We start from the raw sequence: 11,740 nt of genomic DNA on the forward strand, positions 1-11,740 counted from the left end.
GGATGCTGCAGGTCAAGGTGGAAGTACAATGCCAAGTACGATTGCCCTGATGCTGCATTTGCTCTGTGGGTAAACAGAGACCATCTAATCCCTGGGCTGTCATTCTGGCATCTTTCATGACCACTAAACTCTATTCTAAAAGAAAAAGGAGGTTTTATTAGAAAGTCAGTGGACGATCCAAATGTCAGAGTGAAAAATTCAGAGGAAGGTTAAGGATTTTTTTATTTTTATTTTTTTTTTGATGCGGCTGCACTGGAGGTGAGTGAACACCAGGGCTTTTTGATTTCCTGCCTGGTTTCAATAAATGTTGCACTCCCAGGCACCCAAGGGACTGCTGTGGTTTGTCAAAACCAATTAATTTTCTTCCACAGAACGCTTCAGGCACCTCAAAATGTCATTCGAGAGCTAGCACACATCTAAGGAGGAGGGAAAGCTGGCAATCAACTGCTGCTCGGGCTCTGCATCAGGAGCACAGCCCTCCAAAGTCACACCAGCAGCAGAGGCACGGGGAGAACGATGGCTTATCCCTTTGGTCATGGGAGGGAGCTGAGGGGGAGCCGAGGAGGACACGCCGTGTGTTACAGACCCTATGAATATAAACAAGAAGCTGCCACTTGCGAAACTTGCCAGGAATAAGTTTCCTGAGGGAAAATTCGAAGCTGAAAGTTTCTCTCTCACTTGCATTTCCTAGGATTCACTGCTCAGTGCTAACAGATGTAGTAATGAGCCAGAAGTGACAAACTGAACCGTTGTTATTAAGGAAGACATTTGGAAGACAAGCCCTGGAGTTGGGATTCACAGGTTCCCTCCCCAGCCCTCCTTCAGACTCAGTGTGCAGAATAAGGACTTCCCTCACCCAAGCCTCAATTTACCTACTGTCAGAGACAATCTGTAATGTTTTCCCTCTCTCCAGTGTTGAGATGTGAGGGCAAACTTGTTTGCAAGTAATTTTAATAATCAGCCATGAAATGCACTAGAGGTAAGCACGGTATTATCATGCCAGGATTTCTTTTTCAGTGAACAGCAACTCACTGAGAGTTTAAGAACATATTGGAGCTCTCATTTATACTCAGAATTGGACATATACAGTATGAATATTCCATGTGTATACCTCATGGCAAATTATTATCACTGGATGTTAGGTAGCCATCCTTTCCCCTCTACAAAAGGCAGAGATAGAAATGGATGTTTTTCTTGCATTCTAGCACTCTGCAAAAGGGGCAGAAGACAAAAAATAAGCTGAATTTTAAACAATTTGAGCGCTGTGGAGTCACAGGCAAATCCTGCAGGAGCAGGAAATGGAACAACAGCTGATGTTCCCAGCAAGCACTACAGTAAGGCCCAGCCTACTCACAGTGCCCAAGGGAACTGGGAACCAAGGCTCCTTAGAAGATCCCAGGTCCCTAATCTCAGTCTAGTGTCATCTTTGGTGGACCACTGACAAAAACAGAAACAAAGAACTTCCAAAATTAAAAATGACAGCATGCTGAGCAGTGAAGTGAGCTTTGTAGTGTAATAAATCTTAGAAGAACAAGGAGTAAATGCGCCTGGCTTTCTTTTTCTTTTCATCAACCATGGTATCTTCAATGACCTACTTGTTTTTAAAAGTAATCCAACATTTACCATTACAATCTTCTTTGCTCCTCAAGTCACATAAACCCCCTGCTGTCTCCTCCTCCTCTATTTACCTGGCCTTACAGTCACAGCAGGGAACTGAAAATCTGCTCCCTGCCTCCTGGCTACAAGCAAAGGCTTCACTTGGGCATCCAACAGATGATAACTAATGCCACTGCTTAAACAATCCCTAGAGAGGCTCCTGACACACACAGACATCTAGATCCTGCCACCAGTCCAAGCCACATCACCCAGGCATTTAGGGGACTGCCCTGATAGGAAGAGCCATGCCTCTCATTCACAGCATCTCTTCGCATCAGTAGATCTCATGTTTCATTCAGGCCGGTTTTTCCTCAGTGCTCTTACTCCCTATTTAATATTTATACTATAGTCAGTGTCCAAAAAGCATGACACTACTGGTTATGGTAGGTGCTGAACAAATACATACTAAATCTGTCTTGGAAGCTTACAGGTGTGAAAGGTCACTTAGAAAAGGGAGAAAAGTCAATAAAATCTGAAGCCCAGGGAATAACTGAATCACAAGGACCAGGAACAAATATAAATCCAAAACCAAAAATGAAACAGAGAAATCCTCCAAAATATATCAAAACAAAGAGGAGATGCTCCACATATGTCAGTTGGCATTGATCAGCCTGAGAGCAAGAGAAGAGAGAGGAGAATCCATAACCATTGGCATCACCTTCCTGCTATACTGCCTCCTTGGCCTGTTCCCTTTCATTTCTCCCTTCATTCCTCACTGCTCTGGACATGACCTCTCAAACGATGAGAGAGGCTGGATCATCCCTAAGACACAAAAGAATGTGGAGTTTTTCAAGCTCATGGTATGCAGCGTTGTCAAAGTAAGATGCAAAGGATACAAGTGTTGGAAAGGGACAGATCCCCGATGGTTACCAAGATCTGGAGTCTCCCAAGAGGCAGTTCCTCCCAAAAGCAGAGCCATCTCTGTCAATAAAGTAACAGCAAACTACAGCTTTAACCAGAGCACAGGTCCTCAGTCTTCAGGCAAAGTTCTCCAGTATTGAAGTCCAGTTGATCTGTTTATGAGGAAGGTGAGGCTGATCTGAAATCAGACTCCACTCTCTCTCCCTCCCTTACAGTAGTATCTTAACTCTAAATAATTGAAAGGGAATAAGTACCTATAAAACCAGCAGAATCATTGCAGGCCAACAGATCAGCGTGGCTGGGTGTTTGAAATAAGGGGCCCATTCAAGTTATTCACTTCAGATGTCAAAGGTGACCTGCTGTAATGAGGAACGATAAATACGCTCACTTGACATGCAAGCTCCCCGCTGCAATTTCCCAGGCTGGAGCCACACTACAACATAACAGCCACAACTGTGCCCTTGAGAAGTCACCTCCTCCGTTGTCTCCCAACTTCCAAAGCCCTCCTGCATTTCTACATACAGAACAAAGGGCACGTGACACATCTTATTGCTTCCTCTGTACGATAACCCCAAGTATCTGATGACAGTTTCCTTCCTTAAACCTTTCAGTAGAACTGTGTATTTCAGTGCTTACAGTTGCAAGATCCTCCATAGTCCAGTATCTAGAAGCAATGGATCCACAAGAAAACCAGGATCCAGTAGTGTACAATACCTAGTGTTTGCCTGACAAACCTACAAGGAAGAGAAATGCAAACTCCCCAGCCTGCAGCACTTCAAGCCAAAGGGGAACTTAGAGCATATAAATAATACTTAAAATGTTAGAAAGGGAAAAAGCTGAAATTATGATGGAATACAGATACACATTTTCTGTGTTTTGTATCTTGATCAGTGATAGAGTTGCATTTTTGGTTATCAGCTCTGCTCACAGGAGGCTGAATTCCAGGCTATATCAATTCCCCTGTGGATGTAAAGGAAAAGAACCATCTGGAGAGAATAATAAAACAATTAACTTTCCATTAAAGAATAATCTATGTATGTTTTTAAGAAGGCAAACTTTAATGATCTCCACCTAATTATTCATCCTGCATTCTGGCAGGGTTGGTTTGGATTTTGCCTTGCTTTGTTTTTAAATGCAGCCTGAAGGTAACAAGCTGCAAGGGATGTGGGGACCACACAGGCTCCTTCAGTTGAGGGCAGGACAACCTGGGTGAGGGAGGCTTCCAGAAACACCAGCCAGGGTCCCATGGTTCCCATGGATTCATGAGTAATGGCAGCAGCATCAATTCTAAGAGTTTCACTGAATATTCATGAGGATTTTACAAACATGGTTGTTGACTGGCCTGGTACAACGGCTACATTTTTGGATAGGAAGCGCAGAGCAGCACACTCAGGAGCTGCACACACCTGAACATCAGGCTGTTGAATGCTGGGCTCATTTAACTTGTCACTGACGGCAATATAAATCAGAAATGACTCCATAAAACCCAACAGCAGTCCCCTCGGATTTTGAAAACTCACCAACTGGCTAAAAGTGTATTATCTTCACAAAGTAATTCTGTAAAGTGAAAAGGTTCAAAGCAAGGGCTTTAAGGACTATTACTCTGCCTGTTTCCCTCCTAAACACACCCCCTCTAAGGACCCACTGGCTGTACCCTTGTGGTGCAGCCTGGACTGTTCTCCATCATGTTGGTTCTGCAGACCTGCTCAGCTTAACCACCTGCCTCAGTATCCCAGTGGATAATACCAATGAGCTCGTTCAGTGGGCACACCTGCACTTCACTCCAGTTTACACAGTGCTTTCCAGCCAAGGCTCTCAAACATTTGGAAAGGGCCAAATACAGTTTAAGCTAAAATTAACTGGAACATAAATACCAGAATTCATCCACTCAGATCACTCCTTTAGAAAACTTACCTGGGACTCTGGGCTTTCCAGCATGAGAAGTCACACACTAAAGAGCTGGTGAACAGTGAGACAGTGCCCAGGCAATTCTTTGCTACTATTTATTGACTGACTGATTGAGATCAGGCTCTGTGACACAGTGCAGGCACGTTTATCCCTCTCCCCCACAAGCTGCTAAGTTTTATGATCTGAAAAAGTAATTTAAAAAAACCCCATAATCCTGGCACACGAACTAGTCACACCTGAGTCCTGCTGGAAAAATCCCTGCCTCAGCTTTCAAATGTTGCAGAACATTTTCATTCACAGCTTCTGCATAAACGGAGCGAGTTTTGAGTCTAAGAGTCTGAGGCATTTTAGCCTCTAAGACTTCTAACCTGCTCTTCCCCTAGAACTGTAAAAGCCCATCTTTCTCCACTAAATATATATATATATATATATATATATACACACAGAGACACACAGATATATGCACACCCTGATCTCCCAAAGCAGGGCCCCTGCATCTGCCAACAGGCTGCACACTGCATGGGCACAATGGCTCTGGTGCAGGATCTGCACCACCCACTGGAAAGGATTTAGTGAGGGGTGCTAACGTCACACACTGAGCAGCCACATACAGCTATAAATTATTCATACACATTACTCTAATTATGCAAATGTACTAAAAGCTGGAGCATATGTTTCCCTGACATCTCGCAGTACGGATGCAATATGGTTCTAGTAGAGAGGAAGAGTGAGAAGTGAGATGATGGGTGTAAGGGGGCTAATGATGGCAGGCACTGGCCCAAGTGAAGGGTGGCAGAGGATCCCTCTTTCCCAACCAAGCCGCTGCAAAGCTAAGGACATTTAAATGCTGCTCCTTGCTAATACAGCGTTGGCTTTGCACTCGGTGCTGAACAGAGTGCTGAGGCTGCTGAACGGCCCAGGCAGATTAAAATAAACCCAGGCAGTTTGGAACAGGAATGTGTTTATCTGGCATCGCACACTTCCTCTTATCAAACATGAGGAGCAGGGGAGGGCACAGCGATGGTGTGCGGAAGCAGGCTGTGTGCATGCTGCTAGGAGAGGGGGAGGGAAGAGAGGAGAGCAACAGCAAGGATCAGACAGATTATGCATGAGCTTGGGAACCAAGAGCCTGGAGACAGGCATCATGTCACTGGGGTACAGAGCCCACACTCTTGGTCAGTGCCCAGATGGGCACTAGCTGTTGGAAAACTCAGTTAGATCCTTTCTCCCTTTCAGCATCTGGAAGAAGGCAGGCATTCAGTGCTGCTGCAGCACAAGCAGCTGGCTTTGTGTGTTGCCCAAGCTTTGGGTTCAGACTCCTTTTCTCAACTCTGTTGAGCACAGTGCAGTCACTGGGCATCACCTGTCTCCCATTCCAGAAGCTGGGGCTGACTCCTCAGAAGGAAAAGGCCAAATGCACTCTGCTATGGTGTTTTGAAGTCCAAACTGGGGGTTATGCTACTAGATTGAATATCAGAAGATTAGCATCTTACTCCCAACTCTGCCATGTCTAAGATACCCAGTCCATGTGACAGATCCCTTCGGAAACAGAGAGGCTTCTCAGACACTGTGTCCAGAGCATCGTGCAGGGGGTCTCCAATTCCCTAGCATCCTTCATTTAAAATCCCATAAACACTTTTCAAATCCTCCAACCCTACTGAATGACCAGGTGAATGTTCCTACACCCAAAGAAAACAAAAGAGCAAATTAAACATCATGTAATACCACAGCTACTTGGAAGACTTAGGCTATCTTATTATTATTCCAGTAGTTACCCAAGATCAAAAAAGTTGAACAGAAAACCTTGACAGCTCCTTTGATAAGAGCATGTCTCACCTCCTGGTGCTGGCATTAAAGAAACTCTAGATCTGTACCAGCAGTTTTGTAAGGGATGCACTCAGAGAGCCACGTGAAACACTCGGTACTGCAGAGACCCCATCACAGGAGGAGTGCTAGTGACTGCAGCAGTATACAAGGCAGATGCCACTTGAGCTCTTCAGATCCAAGGCAAAACTCTGCTAGTATGCTAGTTTTTTAATTCAAGTTCTTGCTTGTGCACGGCTCGATCGCAGTTCCTCACCTGCGGCTGCCTCAACTAAAGGATGGCCACGCTTTGAATACAAGAGGTGATGTATCAGAGAAGCAGCACTGAACAGAAGGGACAGGCAGACAAAGGCAGGGACACCTGCACAGATCCTGGTCACCCTGCCCCAAGCCCTGGCCAGCAGGATCTGTCCTTCCCTTTTACAAAAGCCCAGATGAATGAACAGCAGCACTTCTGCCAGGCAGAGATGCCAAACTGGCAAAACAAAGCTGAGAAAACGGCACAAGATAACAAGCAAGAATAATAGACAGACATAAAAATCCACTGAAGTAAAATCAGATATTGATTACTAGGACCAAGCCAAACCATTTCTGCTGTGCCACAATCAGCAAACCCCCTTGGGCAGCAGGCTGCATCCCAACGGGCACAGCACGAGTCTCCCTTTTCCCTGGTCACCCATATTGAGGACCAAGCACAGCTCAGGCAGAGTGTCACTGCCTGCCCAGCTCAGCCAGAAAACTGCTCCCTGTGTCCCACCCTGGGCTCACGTTTGGGGCCATCTCACCCTTTACAGACCAGGTGGTTCGTCATCACCAAGGCCAGCAGAATCTGTATCTGCCCTGGCAAGGCAGACCCGGACACTATTTCTTGACTTCCCTTAACACCTCAGAAGAAAGGAAGGAGAGTACAAAACCAGCTTGACAGACTGAAGGTCTGTTCATCCAAACCAGCAGGAGGACAGCAGCGCAGCTCGGGTCCAGCTCTGCTGCCCACCTTTGCCCCTGCTGAGGTCTGTTTGTGGAAGGGCACAAAGCCCCTGGGTGAGTGCTCAGCCCTGCTATGGGAGCAGTCCTCAGGAAAAGACAAGCAGAGGGAAGAGAAAAAGAAAGAGAGAGTAGGAAAGGAGCCTTTTGATTCTGAAGGCTTTGGCTTCCTCAGTAACTGTTAGCAAGGAAACAAGCCCATTACAGGCACCACGGATAACAGGTACTAGAGGGGGAGGACGGGATGTTCTGACCAGCTCACTGCTCATCTCAGGAGACACAGGATCAAACACAATTTAGGTAACAAGCCAGGGCAGACTCGGAGCCTCAGCCCAGCTATCCAGAAAAAGAGTTTTAACACAACATCCAGGGGAGCTGCTCAGTGAGGCACAAAAACCCAGCGGCACAGACAGCTCTGCTGTCATCGGTCTGTCCCGAGTGCCAGCACAGCAGGACACGGGTAGGCTGGGACAGGGCTGCTCCAGCATGGGAAATCTCTTGAGCCAGAGTCTACCCTGGAACAGGTTTTGCAGCATCTAGGCTGGAAACACAATAAATTCATTCATTTTCTACTAGAGTCAACAAGTTCTACTTGTGCCAAAACGCTGGAGGAAGGAAAAATTTAGTGCAGTGTAGCAAGAAATGTCAAAGCAAAACATTTTTTTTTGTCCTGCAAAGTGATGGAAGAGTCCACTGTAGCCACAAAAAAAGTCACTAACAGAAAAAACCAGAAGTCTAACAGAAAAAACCAGAAGTCAGGAAGCTGGATTTTTGTGTAATATTCCTTATTCTAGAAATTTTAAGAACTATTTTAAGAACACCCCATTGCATCCCAGAGCCTCTCACCCTCCTCTGTAATTGCTCCAGAAAAGTGGTCCCCTTGTGCAAAGACGCACTGAGTGGTGCAAGCTTGGATAATCTTGGAAGCACACAAGGTGCTTGTCCACCCTGCAGGAGAGGAGGGAAGCAGGGGCATTGGACATTTAGTATGCCAATTCTAGGAGATAGCTGAAGAGTTAAAACAAAAATAATTTTTGGATGGGCAGCACTCTGGGAAGGTAAAATACTCAGCACCGTTGTGTTCCCGGACACCATCTTTCAGACAATAAATTTCATGCCTCATATGCTACAAGTTATGATTTCAGGCAATAACCAAAGAACAGGTCCACATCCTTTCACAGCAACACCCCTCCCAAAATATTCATCAGTAAGCCTGACAAACCTCAGAGGAGGGTATTTTTTATTACTATTTGGTCTGTCACTTTGAGATTCAGGCCTGAACTGGAAAGGGAAGATCCATTTCTGGCACGGCACCACCTCCAGTGCTTACAGGCTTCACAGACCAGTGGCAGCTGGCAGTGGAACCCAGCACCTGCATGACAGACCCCACTGAGTTCACAGGGACCAGTTCTGTCTTTGGTGACACTGGAGCACTTTCCCTTACTTCCAGTATCATTCCCTATGCACTGTGAGCCAGAAGTCCCCCCAGGCAGACATGTCCCAGGCCTACACAGCAGTCCCAAAGAACATCAGCAACTTCTACTTGCCTCATTTTTCTTTTTCCTTCCCACCCCTCATGGGTCTAATCTTGCTTAATAATAATCCTTCCTGCAAAATCCCAGTGGGTGGGATGAGCTCCCAGCCATAGGGTGTTTCAGTTCCCATAGCTCCTGGGGCAGGGGCTTTCCCTGCCCCCTGAGCCCGCTCACTCTGTGTCAGGGCACACCACAGCTGTGTGGGTGGTACTGGATTCCAGCCCCTCCATCCTGGAGCATGATGATGAAGCAAGGAGAACTGTGACATCCAAGTCATGCCCAGGGAGTGCCCTTCACAAGAAGGGAAGCACAGACCAAGACTGAACCTTGTGAATTAAGTTGCCACCTTCTAAATTTTGAGTGTGATTGCAGCAGAACATGGCCCTCTTCTAATTTCCCTTTTTTTAATCCATGTCTGCAAGTAGTTTACAGTACTGCTTTATGACATTAAACAACTCCCATACCATAACCCAGAAGAACCTGTGTGCAACTGGTAGGTAAGGACTCCCTGCAGGAACAGCTCTGAGTTCTTCAGGAGGAAGCACTCCAGGCTATTTGCCATCAGTGAAGCTGTGCCAGTGTGCATTAGCAAGTGATGTGGTCCTGAAGTGTCATTATGTATCAAACCTGAACTCCACATCCCAAGTTCCGCCCTAGAGATCCACAGTCAGCCTCTATCAGTCCTTTCTCGTCTTTTAACAGCTGCACATTGGAATTTTCAATAGCTCATTTCTTGGCTTCAGGAGGTTTATGCATTCACCAGATACAATAATTAGCTTCCTCCCTTCATAAGATTCCAAAACAGATTTCAAAAAGCCCCTTCAATCCCTCTGTAGTCAGTTTATCCAGAATTAATCCATTGAAGTGATGCATTATGTTCTACCAGAAGAATTAAACAGGAAAAGTGGGAAGCTCTCTTACCTGTAATTGACTGACTGGCCAATAGGAGTCAAGTGCTGGCAAATTGGAGGTGTAATTTCTATTTAATTATGGCATTAAAAAAATTACATGATATACCTATTTAACATGCAAAGGAGTAAAATCAAAGCTAATAAGAATAAATTGTAAGAGAGGACACGTACAAAATGTAGTAGCAGTCTCTTTGTTTTTTATAACTGTTCTCTGCTGAAGAGAATGCTGGCTGCTGTGCCATTGTATTGCCTGGAAAACTGGCATCCCTGGCTCTGATTCTAAGACCCTGCCAACATGCAAAACTGCATTGCACAGATGCATGGCTACAATCAAAAAATATCTGTTAAAACCCAAGTGGTGTATGTGCTTTTCATGCTGCACATGAAGCTTTGTATCAATCCAGTTGAAGTTGGGTTGAAATGATTGCAAGCAAAGCCCAGATACACTGTTCTAGAGCTCAAATATGAATGCAAATGAACGGATGAACCATGAAGAGTTTTGCAAGCCTTCGGGTAATAAACTCATTTCAAAATGCATTTAAAAGACAATAGTGCAACCTCTGTGTTTAGACAACGGGTTACAACCAACAGTATAAAACATGAACAGTTCTGTTTGAGCCAACATAGCTACCAGTGCAGGGCAGACAGTAAGAGTCCCATAAATTATTGGCATCTGAGAAGAACATGCCACTGTCATGAGAAAACAGAAATACACCCATGCTTTTTTTCTGGGGTAACATATTTATCATCCTAGAGAAGTCTGTTTTCTTTAGATTAACACCGTAACTCCAAATTGTTCCATTTCAAAACATCTAGTCAGCACAACAGCCTGGGGAAGGGGAAGCAGGGTCTTACTGGAAGAGAAACAGGGAGGGTCTTAAAGACTCTTTGATCCATGAACCTAACAATCCAGAATGAAGCAGTTCTGTAACTGCCCTAATCCAGCCCAGAGCACTGTTGTCAGGAGAAGAGCAGGTCTGGCTCCTGCAGCCTGCTGTGCCCTGGTGCTACCTCAGGGAGCAGGAGGTAGATGCAAACATCAGTAACAGGATTTTGTTTTGTGCCACTTGGAAACGGAAGCCAAACAAGAATTACAGTTTTACCTGCAATGTGTATTTAAAAACACAGGACTTCCAATGGCTAGCCAAATTATCCTTTCAACATTTCCTGCTTTGTCAACAGAAGTTTAAACACAAATTAAACTACCTTCAGTCCCTGGAGGAAAGGTTAGATGGATTTAAGATGCATTTAGCGTGTCATATAGGAAAAACCCCACAGGTACATGCTCAGATAGCAGTGACATGCGGCCCCAGAGACAGACAGATACAAACCACACTCACTCCCACACACTTGATAAATGCATCAAATTGCCCAGGAACCAGAAGCACAGCCAGCCATGACCCTGCACATGGGTGAGAAGGTGACTTAGTGCAAGTGTTCACACAGGTGATTTCTGCAGATGAGAACATTCATTGCCACAAGGAAGGCAGCACAGGTAAAAGACAGACAGCTTACCCCTCTGAGCTGATGGACTCCACCAAATATCCTCATCACTCCATCAATCTCCTGCTCCAGCCTCCTGGCCCAGTACTGCATACTGCAAGAGATGGAGAGAAAGAGAGAAAGAGGAAGGGAGAGAAAGAGAGAGAGAGAAAGAGTCAGAGCCCTGACACTGAGTAGATAAGCAAGGGACTGAAGGGAGAGGAAGGAAATCAGTGCCTCAGTTAAGTTCATTGCTCTCCCTCTGCAGCACCGAGTGCAGGCACAGCACCAGGGACACACTGCTTTGAGAATTACAGCTGGGGCAGGTTATAAACTTCAAGACTCCAAAATTTATGCACAAGGCGCCACAGAGAGAAGAGGGGGGAAAGGTACAACAAAAACTGCAAGGCGTAAGGGTTTATTTTCTCCTTATACAAACAGTTGCAGTAGATAATTACTTAAGCCCAGAGTGATTAACAAGGTCGAAGTGATGTGGAGCACAGAAAACAGCTTAGTGCTTCAGCAGGGCTCTGTGGCAGAGAGCAAACCCAGAGCCGTGGCAGGGCCAGAGGTGTCTGT

General features: G+C 45.6%; 1 protein-coding gene across 1 annotated transcript in view; it reads right to left on the bottom strand.

Moving 5' to 3' along the window:
• Positions 1-11,275, bottom strand: part of CACNA2D2 (calcium voltage-gated channel auxiliary subunit alpha2delta 2) — a 192,028-nt gene extending 180,753 nt beyond the window's left edge. Inside the window, exon 1 of the mRNA XM_029958216.1 lies at positions 11,195-11,275. Coding sequence (XP_029814076.1) covers positions 11,195-11,275 — 81 coding nt within the window. The remainder of the gene's footprint in view (positions 1-11,194) is intronic.
• Positions 11,276-11,740: the final 465 nt, after the last annotated feature.

This window comes from Manacus vitellinus, unplaced genomic scaffold, assembly GCF_001715985.3.
Source record: "Manacus vitellinus isolate BGI_N305 unplaced genomic scaffold, ASM171598v3 scaffold_14_pilon, whole genome shotgun sequence".
NCBI classification, from domain to species: Eukaryota; Metazoa; Chordata; class Aves; order Passeriformes; family Pipridae; genus Manacus; species Manacus vitellinus.